We start from the raw sequence: 23,792 nt of genomic DNA on the forward strand, positions 1-23,792 counted from the left end.
CACGCTCAATCATAACGGTTCGGTTTGGCTTTCCTGGTGGCTTGACAGCTGTCACCGTACGCCGAGGTCAAGGGGAAAGAAGCATGGCTGCGTTGTTTAGAGGGTCGCGAAATTTATTGCTAGGGTGGAATAAGCATGTCGGCCTTACCCTTGGTAAAGTATCGTTCATGTGGTCGGTTTTCTTCCAATTATGTTCCGCTACTGCATGTGTACAGAGGAGAGGGGAACATTGTCTGCTCCAGCCTGTTAGCTAGCTTGTTAGCCCTCTGAAGAAAGTATGCACACCTTGCGTTACTGCTTATGCTGCTTAAGTGGTGAAGTCTGGACACAATGTCCCTGTGTTAGCCTCCTGTTTCGATGTGTTCAACCCTGTAGTATGCTGGGGAATGTGAGAATGTGATTCATAGGTAGGGGCAGAGTTAGAAGGAAACAATGGAAACTAGCAGCTAATGTTCACTGACAATGGTCTCTTCATGGATCCCTAGTTTGTTATCTTTTAGTTTATTGTATTGGGCACTGATTATAGTGCTCATCTGTAGGTTTGTTCTGCAGTATACACCTTTAATTAGCAAACTAGCTTCTCCACCAACACACCTATACACTCCCCCTTGCATATTCTGCTGGACAAAACATGTATCTTGCAAAACATGCAACACTTAATGCTGTTTGAATGAACGTGGGTTCATTTCAGGCACCACTTGCATGCTATTACAGCTACAAGTGTTGCTCGTTCACTGCATATAACTGTCTGCTGTTGAAATAGTTGCAATGTGTTCTATCATTGCATTATATAGCGTTACATTGGGTCAGTTAGGAATTAACTCTATGAAGGTCGGGCCTCTGAACGCCTCAAAACAGATACAGTAACCCCCCCCCCCCCCCCCCCCTTAAAATGCCTTTAGAAAGCAGACATGGCTTTCCCTCACTCCTGTACTGCTAGTTACAAAGTCCACTGTAAGTAGTGCCAACAGCAGCCTCAAATGGCCTGACAAAGCCTTCTTGTGTGAACATATTAAGTTGCATTTTAAATATTTATTTATGCCATAATGCAGGATTACAGCAGAAACAGGCGTATTTCCTGTAGTCTCAAAATGTCCTTACTTAGAAAGAAATGCATCTGTAGCAGACAATAGTTTTGTTCATATGACATGCTAATATTGAAATGAGTGCTGCAGTGAATAACTGTTTCTGGAAAATTCCATCCATGTGCTTCCTTTTGCTTCATATGTGGAGGATGTTTTGCTCACAGAATATAATTTAGTCTAATTTTAGTCTGTCTTGAGCACAATTATTTGAAATTTCGACTCTGATACAGACACAGGATGAGTAAACAGTAGCATGGGGGAAATGAATTAACCATAAGGATAATGGGTCAAAAAAATCAGTCATATATTTAAAATATTTCACACCACAGAAATGAACACACTACGCTTACTTGCAGGATTAAAATTAGTGGACATTTTTGCTCTTTTTATCCAGCTTCAAAAAAGAACTTAGATGTTGATGCTTTGGAAGGTTAACATTTTAAAAGGACTCATTATGCGTACGATGGGTGTAGTGGCAAACTTTGCATTCAACTTTGAGCATAACTGTCAGAGCACCAAGGCTACAAGTTTCTGTGCAAAGAAAGCAACACCAGAAAAGGTCCATTTGTTTTAGTATAGGCCTGTTTTTAAACGCATTTTATCTCCTTGAATAGATAGTTGAAGTTATTATCAGTGAAGTCATGTCACTGTCGAAAATGCAGTAAAGACTGAAGGGTTGGCAGGGAGTGTTCTGTGTGGGCTTCACTTTCCAAGCCTAATCCTGTTGTTGTAGCTGGGTTTCCTGACTCTGTTTAGTTGCTATTAACCTTGCTGGACCTTGTCTGAGCCAGTAGTGTTTAATAGCCTGGCCAGACTGCCCAAAAGCTGGTTTTAAGTTAGAGCAAGATTTGCTCTGTTGTTATTGATTCTAATTAGAGCATTTCCCCCTACGAGGTCAGTAAAGTTGTTCTCTACAGTTTATTTTCATCTTTGTTATAATTTATCTTAACTTGTCTTAACATAGCCGTTATATGCAGAGCACGCACTATAACACTAGACCCCCAACACCCCCTTCACACTACTCCTGTCTGGTCGCAGACACAGATCCCTTTACTGTAGGCGAGCCTGGTTTGGCAGAAGCTTTGTCCCGTCGGCCATAGCATTGCTAAACAAAATGCCCATGTAATGTGTCTGGTGTGTATATAGGTGTCCTGTGTGTTCTTATATGTCCGGTGTGCATATATGTGGTGTGATGTGCACCATTGTTGCAGGGCTGGGTGGAAGTTTATTGTTTATTTGTGTTTTATATATGTATTTTCTGTACAGATGGTGACAACAAATGTCCTTACTAAGGACAAATAAAGATCTATCTATCTATCTATCTATCTATCTATCTATCTATCTATCTATCTATCTATCTATCTATCTATCTATCTATCTATCTTCTTGTACTGCTACTGACACATGGTGTCTGTAAATAGAATTTCTGGTTAAAATATTGAGGATTGTGAACTTTTCCTTTGCCTCTGTTAAGCTAAACATGTCCTCCTCCCTCAGTGTCATCACGATCGATGGCCTCAAAAACACCAGTGGGGTTTGTTGGTCTGGGAAACATGGGAAGTCCAATGGCCAGAAACCTCTTAAAAAACGGTTATCCTGTTATTGCCACTGATGTCTTCCCTGAGTCTTGCAAGGAGCTGCAGGAAACTGGTGCTCAGGTAACACTCACATCACATCACCAATAAACATTTGAATGGTAAATAGAGTAACGCCATGTCATATCTGACATCTAACAGACTATGAAAGCAAAAAAATATACCCCACAAGTACCTGCAAGCTCTTACTATCCATTCAATTCCAACTAAGGAAACGTGTCGGTTTGAGCCAATTAAAGAGCTATAATCCATTCCTCGTGTTCATGAAGGTGTGTTTGATTGATGATACTGTCGTATTATGAAACTGTGTTTGCAATATTCAGGTAGTCGACTCTCCAGCAGAGGTGGCAGAGAAAGCAGACCGCATCATCACAATGCTTCCCTCCAGTCCAAATGTCATAGAGGTCTACACTGGCCCAAACGGCATTCTCAAGTAAGCAAACCGTACCTAAGCTGTATTCACATGTGCCACTCTTAGAGTCTTCCCAAAATATTCTGGTTGAGCTGCAAGTGTGAACGCAGACGGAGACATTTTTACCCCAGCTTGACACAGACTTTTTCTACCAGTAAAAACAGTATAATTTCCTCAAGAGGATGTTTTGTACCGATGTAAGAACGCAGCAATACACCGCAAGCAAGTGATATCACAAAACAACCAACCCTGCCTCTTTATTTTATGCGTGACCTGTCAACTCTTTGTATTGCTCTCTTTAGGAAGGTGAAAAAGGGAACACTGTTGATTGACTCTTCGACCATCGACCCCTCCGTCTCAAAAGAAATGGCGGTTGCTGCTGAGAAGATGGGAGCTGTTTTCATGGATGCTCCAGTGTCAGGAGGTAACCTGTCACACACAGAGATTGTTTGGATAAATCTAAATTGTTCTGCTTAAGTATTTCACTCTTGTTTTTTTGTTAAAATGACATTAAAATTATATTGCTGGCTTTATTTCTCTCAATCTGGACATTGCTACTGGTCAGGCGTTCTATAAAGAGATTCAGAGTGAAGTCAAGGTATTTGCACTAGTATCAAAAGCAGAATCAGACTACTGGTTTGTTCACTTGAGCATAGCAATCACAGTGTCAGGATTATGACCCCTCAGCCTGGCTCCTGAGCTGTCTCACACTCTTTTGTATATCTAAACTACGGGACCTTTTGGGTGAGTGCTAGGACACGAGTTGTAATTACTGAGCGGGCCAACCAGTGGTTGCCCTCTTGAGGTTTTATTGCTGCTTTTGACCAGGGGTCTTAAAGGCAAGGTTAAGGTTTGAAGTCCTCATTATGTCCACTGCTGTCTGCTCATGACGGCTTCTTGACAGAGCACAGGATCGCCAGTCGTCCCTTAATGGGCTGAGCCGCGGCGGAGAATCCCGTGTCAGAGCTTTTCATGTTGATGGAGCCGTAATGGCGGGTATCCCATGTTAGTGCCTTTCATGTCAGATAAAGAGTCATAAAGAGGAGAGAAACTGCCCTCACATGGAGTGCAGGAGGAGAGGAGAAAGATAAGACAAGAAGGAGACACATTGCAGTAAAACTGTCCATCTCTGTCCCCTCTCTCTTTTACTCACACACCCACGCACAATTCTCTTCATTCAGGTATGCGGTTGAGATATGCTTCTTTCTAAATCTCTACTCACCTGGATACTAAATCTGACCTTGCTTTATTTACTTTTTTTGCACAATCTGTATTTAATTCACAACACACACTCCCGTCCTCTCCATTACAAACACAGACTGAGCCCACACGGGCATGTTTACCAGCTGGCGTCTGGAGAACAGACCGACTGCAGTCAGCGAGATCAGAGCCTTAAGCCTGTTCCTCTCCCTTAACACACACAGTTTACATACTATAGACAGTGCACAGTTAGTGTGTGCAGTCCTCTGTGAAGGTTCTTCCTCTCCTGTCTCTTTACTAAGCCTCTTTTACTAGCACTAGATGACCAATGATTTACCTGCTGCCTCTGGCCTCTGCAAGCAGCTCTGCAGACACTCTTCTTTCATGCACGCATGCACACATGCCACACGCATCCGCACACCCAGAATCACCTTTAGACAACCATTAGTCTTATCAAGGAGTGCGCATAGCTAGTTTAGGGTGCCAAGGCAGAACATTCTTTGTGAAAACACACTTAATGTGGTCGCCAGTTTCGCTCAGAGGTCAAATGGCGTACCCCAGGTACAGAGGCATCCTATGGGTTGACCCTATACACTGTCATATCCTCTCAATAAGGGCACTCAAAGACAAAATAAATGTTCTATTATTACAATTCTTTTTCAGTTTTCTGTATTTTCTAGTCATTCAAAGAGAAAATAATAAATCCATAAATAATAAAACACATCAGTGGATTGACTGATAGGACAAAAAGGGATAGCTGTAGCCTTTGAATGCACACACTGGAACTGTCAGCCCCACTTTCAGCTTCTTCGGATTGAAGTTGGTGATGATATTCATGTGACTCAAGTTAGCCGGGATAGACCAGTGGAGACATATGGTTCATTAAAACATAACATAGTACCTTCTTTGTAAATATCAGAGACCCCATCTTCACCCCACTCACCTTAATTTACACATCCCTGGGTGGGATATGAGGTTACATGCTCTGTTCCTACCAGGAGATGGCACCCTACCCAAATAGGGCATTGTTACGTTTATGAGGCTTGGTGAGAGAGAGAGGTAAGGCTGACATCAACTCAGTTGAGTGACAGTAAAGTCATTCATTAATGTATCAAACTTTAGAAAACAACATCATAACAAAAAAATCACAGTGTTTCCTGAAGATAAATAAAAGACGGATATAATAAAGTTTCATTAAAGCTGCCTTCCTTGGAATTTCAGACATTTCCCAAAGACAGACATTTCAAAATGAGTCATTAAGAATATGATGTATCATCTCTGGAGTGAATTGGATTGTATTGACTTAAAGAAGACTTTGGCTGTTTTCGAAACCGTCTCCTATACTAGCAGTGCGTACTGATTTGGCCAAAATTCAGTATGTAGTAAGTAGTATGTGAATAAGAACAAAATCTGCAGTAAGCCAAAACTCCCGGGCTGTCGTACTGATTCGGGAAAACTTCTCAGCATGCATCGGACCAGTCTGTCTCGCGTACTGTTTCCCGCAATGCACAGTGCTAACATTACTCTTCTTCTTTTTATTCTTTTTTGTTGGGGGTCACTCAGTTTTGAGGGGCTGTGAAAATTATTAAATTCCATATAAACCACTTCTTAACTTTTTAAATCATAATTGATGCTAAAGAAGCAGTTTCGCGATCAGCTTGGCCGTTGTTTACTTCTGCTTTCCAAAAACGGAAATCAAGCGACACCTGACCCAGCATCCTGCAGAACAGATCCAACAGAACAGTCATACTACATACTACCTTCAAACGCAGTATGCAGTGCATACTGCATACTGCATACTGCATACTGCATACTGCATACTGCATACTGCATACTGCATACTGCATACTGCATGCGTAGGTAGTATGTAGCAGGCCGTTTCGAAAACAGCCATTGTCAAATCAGAATTTTGCTTCACATTACGCTCACAGAGACGTGCTGTGATCTCCAACACTCTTAAACTTTTGTAGACACAGTCTGAACTTTCTGCGGTGTCTGCATTTGCTTTTATTTTTTGCTTAGATTTTGCTTTTGATATAAACTGAATCCCTTTGTGTAAGTGTGGTGTGTGAGGTGGCGTATTTTACACAGAAATGTGTGTGCTCGTGTATGATGTGTGCGTCACTGGAGGTTTGGCAGCTAACCGTGGGATCTGAATAGCAAAGTCATAACCCTTTTTGAAAAGAGCAATCAAAAGGAAACGTTCACTCTTCTCATGGGCTTCACGCAGGCTTTCACTCTCCTACATGAGCCAGTGTCTTGGTATTAGACCTGCTTGATGCAACTGTGCACGTGTACACATTTCAATGCAGAACTGTGCAAAACTGTCCTATATTAGCTTTGACACTGTTTCTTCAGGCATGCTAGCATTTGCTGACACACACACACACACACACACACACACACACACACACACACACACACACACACACACACACACACACACACACACTCCCACCACTGTCTGGTGTCATTAAAAGCGTCCGCATGCAAAGTTGACCCACAACAAAACAAGCTCTGATGTCACAGGCTCAGGGTGTTGGCACAGTGATGGCAAAAAAATAGGAGGTCTGGCTAACAAGCAGCGGGGTCGTTAGCAGTAATTACCCAGAATGCCTGTGTTTGTGTCTGTGTGCCCATGGTGGGCTGCCACATTGCTAACGGACGATGGCTTTAAAACGGCCCTAAAAAAAACCCTTTCATTGTGTTTTTCCCAGCGCTGGGAAAGTCAGCTATCAGTGCAAATGAAAGCAAGAGGGAGTCGAGCTGTAGTGGGACCATGAGCACTCAGGCTAATGTTGCTTGTTTGCGAGGTCTTATAATCCTAAGCTAACTACCTATTTAGGCTCAGTCTCAACACCACTCTAATCATATCCATCCCACATAAACCGACGCCTGAGTGTTGCAGCGTGTCATTTGCCGACAGTTTGAGCGTCATTCTGCGGCCTGTAGGAGCTTGTTCAAGCCGAGGCTGGCACCAGTTGGTTCATCAGTCATCACTGCCAATCCACTCCTCTGCTGACTGATATAGACTCTGTTTCTACCTCCAGGCCTAAAGGTCCTGCGGCTTTTCACTTAAAGATCAATTATGACTATGAGTGACATTTAGCATGGAGTCAGACCTGAAATTATTTCAAGAAGTCAGGGTTAGATTGTATCATGGTTCACTGATTGCTCAAAGCTGTTACATTTAATTTATAAGCCTGAGAGATTTTTTTTCTCCACTTTACTTAATAGTCAGTTGAATTGATTCTTTTGTATTCATCTTTACCTTGACATTTTCTTCTATACAGCAGCAAATATTTCAGACATGAGCATGTAGCTCACTGGTGCCTGAAATCCTGCTCCATTCGAAAATGTTTGACTGTGTAGAATGATGTGGAGCATAGGTGAAGACTTTATAGGCAGAGAGCTGAAAATAGATTTTTCTCATTCTAAATTTAAAAGTTCAACATATTGCCATAGAGCATGAGCAGGATTTTTGAAGCATCAAAAGTAGTTTACACAAATCAAAGCCCAATAAACTGAGAGGGGACTCTTCTGGAAACTAAGAAACATCTTGTGAAACTTGTAAACAAATTAAATATTTTTTTGAGGTTGTAGATTCTGGAAAGTATTTGTAAGTTATTATTTTTGTGGAAAAGAATATCAGACACAAATCATTATTCCAAGCAGTGTTTTTTTATATCAAGTCTGGAGGAAACCTTAACAGTTTTTCCAGAGGACTTATCAAAATTAAGTATCAAAATCAGAGAGGCAAGATGAGGATTGTTTTTGAGCTGATGCTGAAAAGTACCTGCTGCTGATGGCCGACACTGACAAGATTACTCATATATTTTTAATGTTTTTGGATTTAAAAATAAAAGTTCTGATTGTGTAGCTTATGCTCACTGGAGGGTCAGAAAGACTGAGACTTACTGAGTAATGATGGGTGCAAATGAATGTTTTATGATTACCAGTTCCAACTGAAACCACCATTAAAACCACATAAAAAACAAAGACAAGTTCTGTCTCTTAATATTCATGTTTTTTTTTCACTCATCAAAGTAAAAAAAGTGATCGAAGTATTTTATATAGAATTTTTTCCAAGAATTCCATTTAAATGCTTTGCAAAACGTTCAAATCAGACATAAGAAATAAGAACTGATATTTTATAAAAATGGTTACAAAAACTCTTGTTTTCCTCTTCTGAAAGGAGGATAACATCTGGGTTAGGAGTATAGAATTAGAATAGAATATCCCCATTATCAACCAATGATTTATCTAATACATATTCATAATCAAAGTAGTCACCAGTTAATTTTCCTTTAATAAATTAATTAAGTATACTAATGATTGTGTTAGTATTAACCATGATGTCCTTCTTACTCTACATTTATTGAGAATTTTGAACTCATAAATTGTTGTCAGTTGTACTATTGCAGATGGGTGTTGTTTTGCATAACTGTACTTTAAGCATCCATGGAAGTGGATGCATGTAATTGTAGCAGTTGTGGCAAACTATGGTGAATGTGGCATGGACTTTAGACCCTGGAATAGTTGGGTTTGAAGAAGTTTGGTGGCCGTCATGGCAAATAGGAAGTGATTTCAGATGCGTATAAATACAAATAAAACAATACACCTTGTGTTTTTTCTGAGCCTGTCACTCTCCGGTCAGTGAAAGAGCAAGAGGCCACTCGGCCACTCAGATCAACTTAATCCAGTCTGAGAATGGGATTAATGAAGAAGATGAGTCTGGCAGCATTAAGGCCGTTTAGTGAAGGTTAGAGATGATCCCCTGTCACTTAGTTAAGGAATCAGGTTGGATGAACGGGAGGGCGGTGCTGTCGAAGTCTGTCAAGTTGATGGCTTACCAGCACTGGAGAGAGCATGAGAGGTCCAAAGACTAGATTAGCATAACAAGCCTTTCACTGACGGGATCCTGTGACACAGAGACGGGGGGGGGGGGGGGACTGTGGGGCCACCAGTGGGAGGGGAGGGTAACCAGGGACAGTGATGATGGAGGGGAAGTGCCTAGCCCCTATGGTCCAGATGGAGGTGGACCCAGAGCAGCTGGGGACTGGCTCACATGCCCCTGCCCCTGTGTGTGTGTGTAAGCGTGTGTGCAGGCAAGTAGTCAGCTGGTTAATGAGTCATACAGAAAGTCTCTGTCCGTCAAATGTAGCCCAAACGTCACCAACATGTCACTCAACTAAACGCAAATTATCTTTCTGTCTGTGTGAGAACACTTTTTGCAACTCTTTCTCTGTGTGTGTGTGTGTGTGTGTGTGTGTGTGTGTGTGTGTGTGTGTGTGTGTGTGTGTGTGTGTGTGTGTGTGTGTGTGTGTGTGTGTGTGTGTGTGTGTGTGTGTGTGTGTGTGTGTGTGTTTGTGTGTCTAATTGGGGATCATTATTAACTTGCTCTATCCTAGATGAGTCTCATTGGGCCGGGGAGAGGATTGATTGTGGATTTCTCCTGGTCCCTCAAGCCTCTGTCACCTACCATCGACCAGCCTCTTCTCCTGCACAACAGAGGAGTTAGTAGTGATGATGATGATGATGATGAGGATGATGATGAGGCTGAGCCTGTTGGTCAATTCCTGGGCATGGCAAACGAAACCCCCTTAAAGCTGTATATACAAGAAAACTATGTTGACACTGTAAACCGAATTCCCTTAAACCCAAACTTTCTCCCGGCTCGAGGTTCTCATGGAGTGTTTGTGTGCAGGACTCAGTTCTCATGGCTTTGCGCTCGTTAACTGGAGCCGATAAAGAGTCTGTTTTTAACACAACAGAGGAACATTAGCAAAGTTGGCAGATACAATGTCGAAAGTGCTATTTTTTTTCGCATGCGAGCGATCACTTGCACCCTTGTGTTGTTTTCTTTTATTTACTCGATATCCGTTATGTTTTTTATGAGGCCTGTTTGGGTTTTTACTCTGTTTGAGAAAAACTTCTGCCCTCGCGTGTAATTATAATGGTGGACCACAGGAGGCTGCAATGTTGGCCAGTAAACATCCTACCCCCACTGACTTACACTGCAAGCAGCCATCTCCCATTGACTCAAGGCTGTGTGTAAGTGTGAAGGCACTTTTTCAGTATGAATACTAGATGAATACAACACAGCCAAAATCTTTAACCCCACATGTGCATTAAGTTAAAAACTCAGTAGCAAACAATGCAGAATACTGCCAAAGCTAGAGTTTGTTTACACCAACTACATTTGGAGCAGAAGGTGTGAAATGATTTCTGGCGTTTCTTGAAGCAGGAGCGGGAACATTATCATTTTAGGAAATGAGGTGTTTGGAGGAGCTCTAACGATATTAAAGGTGTTGTTTTGCTGCAAGTGTTTTTCCGTGTATGCTCTCTTGGGGGAAAAAAAGCTGGGTTGTGGCTCCATGTCAAATGCGTCATTCAGTACCAAACTCTGGGAACATCCCTATTTTTGTGTGTGTGTGTGTGTGTGTGTTTGTCCACGTTCCTGTGTGTGTGTGTGTTGTTTGTGCAGCCTCATATTCACAAAATGTAGTTTAATTTAAACCCACCACCCATAAAAAGTGCCTACTGGTTAACATACGGCTCGTAACTCTGAAACGCAGCCCTCAGAAGCTGTAAGTGACGTCTTATTGGCGGCCGGCTCTGGGATCTGCACCTGTCCTTGGTACACACATGTGAAAACACAGGAACACACACACATACGCACACAGATACTGCATGCACATGTACACAGACACTTACTTTGAAAACACACACACATACACACCACTTCAGAACATTTTAAAGGTTATAGGGCTGTCATGACTTACTTTGGTTGACTCTTTTGTGAGTAATGAAAGAAGTGCTAATGAATTAAGTGTTCACTACAAACAGGCCAAACCAAAGTCATTCCTCTGATCTTCCTCTCCCTTCACACAACAGAAATCACTCTCTCATGTTCACAGTTAATGCCTGTCGTCAAAGCCGGCTGTTAAACATCTGCCCTAATAGTGCCTGATTGCCTGCTCATTAACTTGAACCTTGTTAATAGAGGAGATCAGATGAAGGAGATGTCAATATGTGTTTGTAATTGAATGGAAGTTAACTTGTGCGGGCCACACACAACCATGAATGCACACGTTGATGGTGCGGTGCCCTCTCATGCGTCATACAGCATAATGTAGGAGCCCACCTATTTCTCCTCTTCTCTTCCTAGTCCTTTACCAGCGACATGATAAACGCAGCAGAGTTTCATTTATAGTTTAGACAGCTTTAGAAGAATATTTGTGCCATGTCATTTGAGGTTGGTGGGCACTTGCTCCTCAGCCAAACAAAACTTGTCCCTGGACTGGAATAAAGTGAGCGAGGAAAGAGGTGTTTGTTCCTCAAGGGAATCACTCCCTAAGACAGCACCGGCTGCTTAACAGTAGAACTATGGTCTTTATTCTTTCTCAACTAAAAGAGGAGGCCATGAGTTCTGTTTTTAGCACCACGCTCAGATTAAGTGTGCTGTGATATAGTTTTCATAACTTTCCATTTTGTGGACATTTTTTTAAGTATTTGATCCCTCCTCTGCTCTTCCCTCTCCACCCTGTATCTTCTATCATAGGAGCCCCCCACAACCCTTACACAATCACACACACACACTCACCGTGTCTCTCCCCCTAGGGGGCGTTGTGTAGTTGTGCAGTGCTAACGATCCAGGACTGTCACTCCCGCTGGGATGGATGAGCCGGCGGACCCGGCGCTCGGGAAGCCTCATTAGGATTCCTATTTAATCCGTCTCTGACAGGACCAGTCCGAGAGTGGGACGTCCCCTCTCAAGCGCACACATACACACACACACACACACACAGACGCACACATACATACATACATACACACACACACATACACACACACACACACACATACACACACATACACACGCACGCAGTAAATGCATACACTCTGCATAGACACTTTCATAGAACTAAAAATCATGCACTATCACACAAAAAATGTACTTTTGTGCATGCACAACCAACGCACACACACACACAAATGCATTGTTATGCTAATGATGTGTTATTCTTCTACCAGCGAGGATCTTCCATCATCCCGGTGTCACTGCATATAGAAATCCACTACAGATCATAAGAGCTTATTATGGGTGATTAGTTAATTTGAGGGAGGGAGAGATGGGAGGGAAGCTGGGAGGTAGGAGGAGAAGGATCGTTCTCCTTTCCTGCTGTCGTCTCTACATCTCTCTCCACTGCTCTCTCTCTCCCTTTTTTTCCTCTTTTATCTCATTCTCCCTCTTTCTCTCCTCAGTGAGATATATTGATCAGCTCGTTGGCTGTGTTATCAATAATCTCCTCTTTAGTCGTCTGCGAAACAGTGATCTCCACTAATGAACCAGCACAGTTGTCACACTGCTCTTTCAATGTGTGTGTGTGAATGTTTGTACCCGTTTGTGTGTGTGTGTTAGCATGTGTGTTTGTGCTGTATATGCCTCTTAGATAGTGGAGCACAGCCTTAAGCTTGAAAAATAGTCAATGAAATATAAAGCATTTAAAAGATCTTTAGCTCGTGATATCAGACCTAAACAGCTAAAGTCAGACGTTAATCAGACAGTATACAATAAAAAGAAAGTTACAGAGTGTGTTACATCCTGTGAGCCATACGTGTGTATGATCGGTGTGTGTCTGCCGTATGTTAAGCGTGTGTGTCGTTGTCCACAGGCAGCTGCTGCAGCATGGGCCTCAGGCTTCATTATGTGGCCCTAACGACCTGCTGACAGCTCAACACTGGCCTCACACACATCTCACACACACTTACGGTGCAGTGGCATCATCATACACTTGACAACAGAACAGCCAATTAAAGAAGGGGGAGGGAGGAAGAGATGTATATTTATGTTTATGGGTCATAGAAGTGTACAGTAAGGAGTCTCCTCTCCTCTCCTTCTGTTTCCTCCTCCGCAGTGAAGTCTGATAATGTGATTTCAGCGGTTTTCCTGTCCCCAGCAGTCCCCTTTAATTATTAACAGCAACATTATTAGGCTTTCACTATTAAGAGGCCTTTCATTAGAGCCAGACGACACCCTGAAGACAAACTGAACTCATGCCCTCTTCTTGTCCTCTTCTCTCTTGGAATAACTGATAAGTTTGCCATATTGCATGAGAGTTAGAATCCTTTCTACTTTTTCTGGACTTCTCTAACTGAGTATAACAGTATTATAGTTTGTTTCCTCCTTTGTAAGAGTCGGAGTACACAAGATGCACCAGATTCCATTAAGTTATTTTTGGGGGGCTACTTAATGAAGCATTTTAGAGACACAGCCTTTGCAGAGGGGACTCTGGCTGACTCTGAAAGGGGTTTAATTCTGCATTAAAGACCCTGTGAATGGGCTGAGTGTGTGTGTGTGTGTGTGTGTGTGTGTGTGTGTGTGTGTGTGTGTGTGTGTGTGTGTGTGTGTGTGTGTGTGTGTGAGGGTGAGGGTGAGGGTGAGGAGGGGGGTTAAGGTTGCCTCCTACAACATGGCACGCTCCTTAAGCCATCAGGCATGGGGAGGGATGCCTAATTGAACATGATAAAGTGTAAAGTTAATTACCCCTCACGCCTGTCACTGATACCCCCATGAGGGGGGCTGGCCTCGGGCACAGCTGTTAGTGGTTCTGTGTGTGTGTGTGTGTGTGTGTGTGTGTGTGTGTGTGTGTGTGTGTGTGTGTGTATGTGTATGTGTATGTGTGTGTGTGTGTGTGTGTGTGTGTGTGTGTGTGTGCGAGACAGAGAAAGGGTTACAGGACAAAAGGAGAAAGCTCCCACGAGAGTTGTGCAGTGGATGATGGCAACAATCGGCTTTTAAAGATACCTCTGTCCCTCTGGTGCATCACTACTTAACACTTCTGTCCCATTATGAGACTAACACAGACGGGCTGAGTACACAACTGACCTTTTAGACACAGTTTGTAGTGTTGAAACAGTCAAGTGCTTGATAACACATTCTCTAGTGTGGCTCACCCATATGTTTCAGATGGATACACCTGTTAACATGTGCTCAGATGAACAGCAACTTATGATTTCACCTTGTGTGCAGCATGTTGATTCAAGGTCTTAGTTCTTGTATATTGGATTAATATGCCACTGTATGCACTAACAAAACCAGCTTGTGTTCATCTCAGTTAACCTCAGCTATGTGTCTGAACATGTGTCGTGTGTGTAGGGGTCGGGGCTGCCAGCCTGGCCAAACTAACCTTCATGGTGGGTGGAGTGGAGGAGGAATACCACGCTGCACAGGAGCTGCTCACCTGCATGGGAGCCAATGTGGTGTACTGTGGACAAGTTGGCACAGGACAGGTAACACTTGAAAACACACAGACAAACACACACACACACACACATACACACACACACACACACATACATACACAAACACACACACACACACACACACACACACACACACACACACACACACACACACACACACACACACACACACACACACACACACACACACTTCTTGCTTTATAAACTTTGTCTTCCCCCAAAAAATAATTTTCAAAAACTTGTATGCCTTTTTTAATAACAACCATATAGAAGTAACATTTAAACTGTGCTGATAGGTCCAAATACAGATAACGTTTATGACTTATGTCTTTAAAAAAAAAAAATATATATATATATATATATATATATATAATTTATTTATTTATTTATTTTTTTTAGCTTGGCTTCTTTTACTTTTAAACAATTAAAAAAAATTAAATACTGTTTTACTTTGTAAAGCCAACAGCTCAAAGTGCAAATTTGACCATGTAATAGTTTTCCTTCATTACCACTTTGTTTTGTTTTTTCCACGTTTTAACAGTCAATTACCTTCAGATACTTTATTCGTATACCTCACACAATACTGAATTCATTATATCAAAAAATGGCCCCTTTTAGGTGGCTACTTCTGAAGATACAGCTTCTGCCTAACGGGAATCTGTTTGGTTACAATGCCTCCTGTATAAGTTGCTTGCCTTTTTTATAGGTGTAATGAAATGTCCTGCTTCATTTCTGCCATTCACTTGAATTTCACTCATGTGTGTAACTTACATGCAGATTGTGGGCCAAGTGCCAACCACACATACTGGGTGAATCCACTGACTCATGCCTACATCGATAATTAGTTTATGTCATTAAAATTAAAAACATAACTCAGCAACCTAGCAGCAATTCACTGAAATGTAGAAGACATGAGATTGTTTTAGAATCGTCTCAGCTTTGCAAAACTGAAAGGCTCTTCCTCCAAAAGAAGACCATGTACCCTTTGTTTCTGTAGTCAGTGTTGATTCATTAGAACATACACATTTGAAGCAGCTCTAATTTTGTCATGAATCATAGATCAACAGACTCTCTTTCCTTGCATATACAGAATCTGAGCATCCTGGATATCTAACTGTAACTTGTTTACAAGAAAATACAATTTATATCATACAAAATACAGATTAAATCAAGCTAATCCCTGAATACCGATGTATTAACATCAGAGCCAACGATTTTAGTCAGAGACAGTTTTGACTGATTGGAGTCTGCTCCAATGCTGCAATAACTTCTAAATCTGTCTCATGTATTTTTGAATTAATGGATGTGCTTTAATGTATTTCATACTACAGGCTGTGTTGGAATTCTCCTCATATTCTCAGAGTTAAATTGGCTCCTTCTGCTCTCTGGTCAATTTTCTCTAGGCGGCTAAAATCTGCAACAACATGCTCCTGGCCATTGGGATGATAGGCACCGCAGAGACTATGAACCTTGGAATCAGGTACTGTCAGCCAATTCTGTGATGAGCTGCTTCTCGTTCCAACCTGTTATCCTGATTTAGAAGCAAGAATAAAGCACTGTAGTGATGCAGGAAGGGATAATATGGTTAGAACAGAGTACTTCACAGAAAACTATCCTGAGATGAAAAAACTGTGGGCTGCTTGTATGAATACACCTAACTCAAACTTTCACCATCCAAGCCCTTCAATGGAACATACAGTAACATGCAGAAGTTGCCTGAGGGGGTGTAATACAGGAGAGAGAAGAAACACAGAGGTCCAGTTGATCCAGTTTGGTTTCTCTCTTGTGTTGAGAGATGTGCAGCCGCCGACTATTCATTCTAAATCGACAATATGTTGACGTTTTTGACATACGTGGTTGTAAAAAGTAGAAGTACCGTGAACTTAAAAGTGGCATGTTTCAGACGTCCAGATTTAAACCATGTGTGAATTTGGCGTTGTACAATCACTTAGATACAGTTGTCAGCTTAAAGCAATTACTATACCGGTGATATGGCTGTAAACGTGGCTGTAATTTACCACTTCCATACACATTTGGAAATGTGTGTGTGTTCGTGTGGTGGGTGAGGGTGTGTGTGTGTGTGTGTGTGTGTGTGTGTGTGTGTGTGTGTGAAGGGGTCAGCCCAGCCCAGAGTCAGAGCCGCTTCTGCTGGAGAGAGATGGATGAGTGGGCGGAGCCAAAGACTCTGATTTACATCTGCTGATTGAGCTCTCAGCAGAACCCTGTCAAAGCCCTGTCACTGAACACCGCCTAGAAATCCCATCATTCATCATGCCTTGTTTATGCACAAAGGCTTTTTTGTCCAGGAGGCTGAGGATGATGGGATTTGAAGTCTTTCTGAACATTCTGATATCACCTGAAATAAATTGGATTTGATAAGTTTTCTATATAGGAGGTGTAAATATATTATCTACTCTATTTATACATTTCCCTTTGTTAATAAAAAGCTCTTTCCTCTGTTCACTATGTTACCGTTATGATTTTTTAATAGTTTTGCAACTTAAAAGATGTGTGCACCCAGGAAATTGTGTGTATGGCAGCGTGCACGTACAAGAATTGCCCTTCTCACAGTGCAGCTGTGTTAGTGCTGCTGATTTATCTGTGCTGAGACAGAGGAGGAAAATTGGCATGAGCAGTCGCACATAAATCCCCCCACTAGGCCTCTGAAATATGGAGGCATTAAGGGAGCAACACAGATTTACACATTGCCACACTGTCTCTGATGCACACACACTCACACACTCAGATTTACATCCACAGGCACTGAGGACAGCAGTTTTCTACTTAAGTACAAAAACTTCCACTCACTGCATATCATTGTAATGTATGCAAAGGAAACAGGAATATAATAGTAACAACAGGGTTCATTTATTTGAAGTTAAAGATTTTTTACACAATTGCAAAACTGACAAATCTCCCGTCATGATTGTGTGTGTATGTGTGTGTGCGTATGTATGTGCGTATATGTGTGTGTGCATATATGTGTGCGTGCGTGCGTGCATGCGTGTGTGTGTGTGTGTGTGTGTGTGTGTGTGTGTGTGTGTGTGTGTGTGTGTGTGTGTGTGTGTGTGTGTGTGTGTGTGTGTGTGCTTCCCTGTTTCCTGCTTCGTACTCGCCAATCTCTAGGGCTTTATTATGGGGTTTGACAAAGACTGTCATCGTTTAGAGAGAGCCCACACCCGTAAATCTCCCATACTGCATTGCAGCCCAGTCTCTTATGCAGAGAAGACACACTCTTATGCGTGTACCAATTTGACACTTGCACACACACACATACACGTGCACACACGCACACACATGAAACAGTCGGACACAAAGGAGACTGAGCACTCAACCAATTTACAGGAAAACGGCAATAACATTTTATCATGCTAGACTTGGGCCTGATAGAGCTGCCCTTTCTTTCCGATGTGTGTGTGTGTATGATATGTGTGTGTTTCTCCTTACCTGTACACCCAGGCAGACACACACAAACACACACACTCTCTCTCTCTCTCTCTCTCTCTCTCTCTCACACACACACACACACACACACACACGTAAAGCTCTGTTCGCAGAGCTAATTTGTTGATCTCAGATGGTAGCTCGGGCCGTCTCCAGCGGAGCGTGACGTTCTCTTAGTGCGAGGAATGGCCACGCATGACAATTATGAACCTGCACACACACACACACACACACACACACACACACACACACACACACACACACACACACACACACACACACACACACACACACACACACACACACACACACACACCCGCTGCCTTTCTAATATTCTTTCTGTCCCTCTCGTTTGGCTTCCCTTTCCTCATACCTATTTGCTTTCCCTTCTCATTTCATCCCTTTCTTTTAATCCCTTCATCTGTCTTCTGCCTATTTTCTTCCTGCTGTAGTTTCTGCATGCATCTGACTAGTGAGTGAGAGAGAGAGGAAAAGCTGCAGAGTATCGGATAGAGAGGCTGCAGTGATTTTAATGATGCACGTGAGATGAAAAGAGAGGAAAAAGAGGAGGAAGGCCTCTGGAAGTGACAGTGTATGGTTCACCTTGCATGCTTGTGTACCTGCTCTCATTCATACATGGCATGAAGTGACTGCTATTGAATCTAAAGTAGGAACACACACATTCGCTCTTTTTTTATTGGGAGAACAGACAAATCAAAGGGGTTAACAAGACACAACCCTTTGTGTTTACACGCAGAAATAGGTTTCACACAGCGAAGACACATATCTCTGCTCTCCTTGTGAAATGAATTCTGAGCATATGTTGTGATGAAGATTAAAGTTGGGTGATAAACAGGCTTGTTGCCTCTATAAATGAGACAGTAAATGCTTGCGTGTGTATACTCGTTAGCTCTTTAATGTAATAATAAATGGGGACTGGGGGTTGGCTTCCTCTCCTGTGGCATCAGACGAGGACGAGGAGCTAATCGCAATGAAACAGACACTTAATATCAGAGCTGCAAATGAACTCCACCTGCCACAGCTCCCAGGAACATGAGCACATAAACGCCCTCCTCTCTTGTTTTCATCTCCATCCCTCTTCCCTCTCACGGTTCTTTAATCTGCGGCGGTATCACACAGCAACACGTTCATTTCACTGTTCGTGTCTTTGTGTGTTTATCCATGTCAATCTTGTTAAAGCGTGACATGTCCTCTTCTCCACGCAAATTACCGCAGGCGAGGAACAACACCACTGCGTCAGCTAATAACCACGGCTGTGCGTGGATGAGGTTGTGTGTGTGTGATAGGAGCAGGAGGGGAACTTCATTGATTTATCGTTAACAGAGGACAACAGCTCCCCGTCAGCGTCTCTGGTCGCTATAACAAACGATCTGCGCGCTCGGACGCGCTTTATTGTAGCTCAGCCAGTAACCTTTTCAGCTGCTGACCCAGAACGCTGGGAGGGGCTGCCTGCGTGTGTGTGTGTGTGTGTGTGCTAAGAGATGGGGGGTTTTGTGCACGATGTCAAACATATGTCCCCCAGAGTCCTCAGACAGGGAGGTGTCAGCAGAGAGAGGAGGGTGAGGGGGGGTAGGAAGAGGAGGATGGCGAGGGATGCTCTCAGACATGAACCGAAAAAGCAGTCATCAGAGAGACTGCAAGCGGAAACACATGTTTACGCTCACACACAAGCACACATGCAGTGTCACTTATGCCACATTTCCAAAACAGTTTGTTAGAAAAACACGAGCAAGGCTGAGCGGACACAAAAGAGATGAAGTGGAAAGGGAGGAGGGAGCAACATGGAGAGAGTGTAAATGCAATTCCCTTTCTTAATTAGTTAGTAGACAGCTAATAAAACGTGGTTGTAATGGCAGAATGAGAGCCAGGTGGAGGAGGGAGGGAGGGAGCTGCTGGCCTTAAGGACCTATGATGGTTTAATAGTCATATTGAGAGCAGAATAGAGTTACAGGCCTTTAAGTAACAGTGAGCTAAAGCAGCCAGGGCTTGATGTGGGCAGCTTTACACTGGCTTTTAAACCGTTAATACACAAAAGCTGCACTACACAGACACAGACGCTACAGTTACACCCTCTGTTCTGTAATGGTTGGCACTTTGTTTCACTCCCTGCTTCTGTCTGTGCTCTCTTTGTCCCATTTGCTGTTCCCTGCCTCTCTTATCAGAGCCGGCAGATTTTGTTCCTCTTGCATATGGAAGTGGGTTGCATCAAAATGAGGGCAGAAGAAGTGAGAGCTCGCACTTCTGTATGTGACAGCGAGGTTTATGACTCCTCCATGCTGCTTAACCACTACTCCTCCACCTCCTCCTCCTCCTCCACTTTTCATGAAAGAGGGGATGATGAAGGATAGACATGCTGGTAAACATCAATACTGCATTAGCCGGCATTACAAAGCCTTCAGCCATTAACACTGAGGGATGGTCACAGCCTAGCATGAGGTTCAACGGGGGTCACGGCAATCACCAGCATCCCCACACCCATCTTTTTCCATGTTCTTCCTCAGCTCTGTTAGGAAAGTGAATTCCATAATCATTGTTTCTATCCCATCATCTGTCCATCCCTTCTCTTCTCTACTACACTCACTAAAAACTTAAACCAGCAGGGTTTATTTACCCGCTTTACCCAATTCTTCTGGAGATTCTAACTTATTTCTTATCCTTCTTCTCTCAGACTGGGTTTGGACCCCAAGCTGCTAGCAAAGATCCTAAACATGTCCTCAGGTCGTTGCTGGTCCAGCGACACGTACAATCCCGTCCCCGGAGTCATGGAGGGAGTCCCCTCTGCCAACAACTACCAGGGCGGCTTTGGAACCACACTAATGGCCAAGGTACTACATGATTCCTGTATGTTGTGTTATGTTTTTAATGTTTGAAGACATCTGGGAGTCTTTCTATGGAGCTGTTGACTAACTGTGTTAGGCTTTTTTTTTTTCATTTTTAAAGCTCCAACTTTCAGCTGTGTAGCTTTTGGCATCCCCTGTCTCTGCAGAGCGTCACCTAAACATGCAAAGCACAAATCTTATCCTGCTTTCTTTGAAACACTGCTGGCAGTAGTTACAGACATTAAAAAGAACCGAGAAATAGTCAGTCTTGTTTTATTTGTTAATTTATTTTGGTGGCTAAAAAAACCACAGTAACAATTTAAGTCTGTTTCATAGCCAGTCAAAGACTCCTCACAGGAGCTTTAAGTCTACAATATGTCAAAAATGCCTTTACAATGTCCAAATCTGAATTTTCATTCAATTAGCTGTTTTCATCAATCCACATCTACAAATACTCACAATGACACAAAACAGAGGAAAGCAGAAATTCATCACTTTTTAGAGGCTAAAGGCACCATTATTATGTTTTTCTTCCTTTGATGAATGACCTTAATTAATAATAATCCATCAAAGTTTTTTCCTTTTTTTTATTTTTTTATTTTTACTGGTCTATTAGTATTTTTTTCTACTACTTCTATATTACTCTTTCTGAAAACCTTGTTGTTTTTTTGTAAGTGTCCCAGCCCTGTAATTTGCTTTGTCTCTTTTTTAACTCTTCTTTTGTATCCACCTTCCTCCTCACCAGTCCATCTGTGACCTATTGTGTAGCACTTCATTTTATTGTCACTGCATTAGCTCCTCTGTATAGGTCAGTCTGTGCATCTGGGTGTCTGTTAATACACTTGCACTGTGGTCTTTGCATTCATTAGCCAAACCAAAGCGAAGAAACCAGATAGAATTTGGATAAACATTTACTTTTCTGCAGTCACTGAAGTCAGGCGTTGGTTAAACAAAAAGAGATGATCATTTCAGTCCACTTATCTGACTTTTTGTCCCTCTTTCTCTCCCTGTGTCTAGGATCTTGGTTTGGCTCAAAACACCGCCACCAACACTAAGACTCCCATCCCTCTGGGCTCTCTCGCCCACCAGATCTTCAGAGTCATGTGTTCCCGCGGCTACGCTAACAAGGACTTCTCATCCGTCTTCCAATTCCTACGCGAGGAGGAAGGCCAGTAAATGGAGAGGGAGCACAGTGGACTGTGATGTTACCATATATTCACACACACACACACACACACACACACACACACACACACACACACACACACACACACACACACACATATACACATATACACATATACACATATACACATATACATACATACACACCCCAGTGCCCCTTATCCCACTATGCTCAGGAGAGACTTAGGCCTTGCCCTCAGGCACAGATCTGCGGTCCAATTAACATACTGTATGTTGACACGTGTCCCCTCTTCGCATTCACTGAATCATATTAACAATCCTCGGCTCACCCTCTGCATGGTGGAATCGCTAAAACTGACCTTAGATCAGTACCTAGAGACAAAGCCAACGCTCTTCCCAGTCTGGGAAATGAGAGGTAGGATGAGGCGCTGCTCGTGTAATATTGCAAACAATATGTGGTTTTCAGAATGATTGATGAGTAATAAGTGCATGATTGTTCAAAGTTTAGGTACGCTTCTGTCGGGTTTGCGCTTTTTGCCTATTACCCCATACAAGCCAGATCTGTCCCAGTCCAATGAAAGAGGGCAGAGGAGAAAAACACAAGCTGCAGTAAGGGTTCATGTTGTGATAAAGTGTCATTGAGGAGATAAGTGCAAGAGAGTGCAGAGTATAGGTTAATGTTTTTACTGGATAAACAGAGTCCACGTTCATAGCACTACATTTAAGGTAACCAAAACTGGCCACACTGTTGGCTCAATGTTTACTTGTTTTGTTGCGTTTTTGTTTTTTTGCTGGAAGCTGTTATTCAGTAATCCTGCCAACATCCTCATTTTTATTTGTTCATTCCATTTTTCAAACATCTAGTACATTATTTACCTCAATGAAAACACAACAGTTACACTATTATTTTGGGCATGGTACATTGAACATCATTTCAGTCACTTCTCACTGGATCGCCCAGTTCTGCTTGTTTAAATACTGTGATATATTTTTCAGGCATTTTTTAAACTGAGTGCGTCGCAGCGCGATGTGCTGGGAAATTTTGATACCGTTACAGAATCTGTTTGAACTTACCTCTCTTCTCTACCGTCGACAGCTGCTTATTGAGCCACTGGAGTATTATTTTATGACCAACACTGTTTAAATTTTATACTCTTCACTACAAACTGTTGTTCTCACTGTCTAGCACTTTCTCTCGCCATCTTTTACTTAAACTAAAGTCTATCCTCAGAAACTTCTCCTCTCTCACGCTGTCTCTCTCTCTCAGCTTGCTCATCATCTGTTTAAAATGTGTATTGGGGGGAGAACAGCTCCTCCCCGCTCTGAGCAAATGTACATAATGTATATTTCATATTGTTGTGTAGAATTGAAGAGGACTCTAAATGGACTGTCTTTTTTTTTTTTTTTTAGTAAAATTCATTACTAGTGTCTACAGTTTGTCTTTGCTCTTTGAAACAGATCCTCAGTCATGCTGTAGCCCACAATAAAATATGTTCTGTGTACACTGTGGTTGTCTGGTACGTTTCTGAATGTGGAGCTATTGCTATTTAAAGCATAATTCAATGCAGCTTGTGTTAGGTTTATTTGCTGTGGAGATGATTGACACAGATGTGTGTTGTTAAAATAACATTTCATATTGATCAGTTCAATATTAACAGCTTTTAAGAGAGTGGCATTTTACCTGTTAATTCACAACAACATAATCACAAAAACTGTTAGTAAGCTGATTGTGTATGGACCTTTTTTTTAACAACTTGCCTAAAATATATTGGCTTCCCTCTTGTCACGTTGAGGTCATAAA

At 42.4% G+C, this 23,792-nt stretch overlaps 1 protein-coding gene across 1 annotated transcript; it reads left to right on the forward strand.

The window, feature by feature from the left end:
* Positions 1 to 17: 17 nt before the first annotated feature.
* Positions 18 to 23,493, forward strand: hibadha (3-hydroxyisobutyrate dehydrogenase a). Its single transcript, XM_034705280.1, has 8 exons — positions 18 to 153; positions 2,583 to 2,743; positions 3,004 to 3,113; positions 3,395 to 3,516; positions 14,455 to 14,588; positions 15,965 to 16,041; positions 20,695 to 20,851; positions 21,863 to 23,493. The coding sequence occupies exons 1-8, from the start codon at positions 84 to 86 to the stop codon at positions 22,019 to 22,021; spliced, it is 990 nt and encodes a 329-aa protein (XP_034561171.1). The 5' UTR covers positions 18 to 83; the 3' UTR covers positions 22,022 to 23,493.
* Positions 23,494 to 23,792: the final 299 nt, after the last annotated feature.

This window comes from Notolabrus celidotus, chromosome 16, assembly GCF_009762535.1.
Source record: "Notolabrus celidotus isolate fNotCel1 chromosome 16, fNotCel1.pri, whole genome shotgun sequence".
Lineage (NCBI taxonomy): Eukaryota > Metazoa > Chordata > Actinopteri > Labriformes > Labridae > Notolabrus > Notolabrus celidotus.

Bases quoted from the DNA above. Each gene is read 5' to 3' on its own strand.
- hibadha (XM_034705280.1), top strand. From the start codon at position 84: ATGGCTGCGTTGTTTAGAGGGTCGCGAAATTTATTGCTAGGGTGGAAT. The intron at 154-2,582 runs GTAAAGTATCGT...CTCCTCCCTCAG, and splicing joins GCATGTCGGCCTTACCCTTG to TGTCATCACGATCGATGGCC. The intron at 20,852-21,862 runs GTACTACATGAT...CCCTGTGTCTAG, and splicing joins GAACCACACTAATGGCCAAG to GATCTTGGTTTGGCTCAAAA.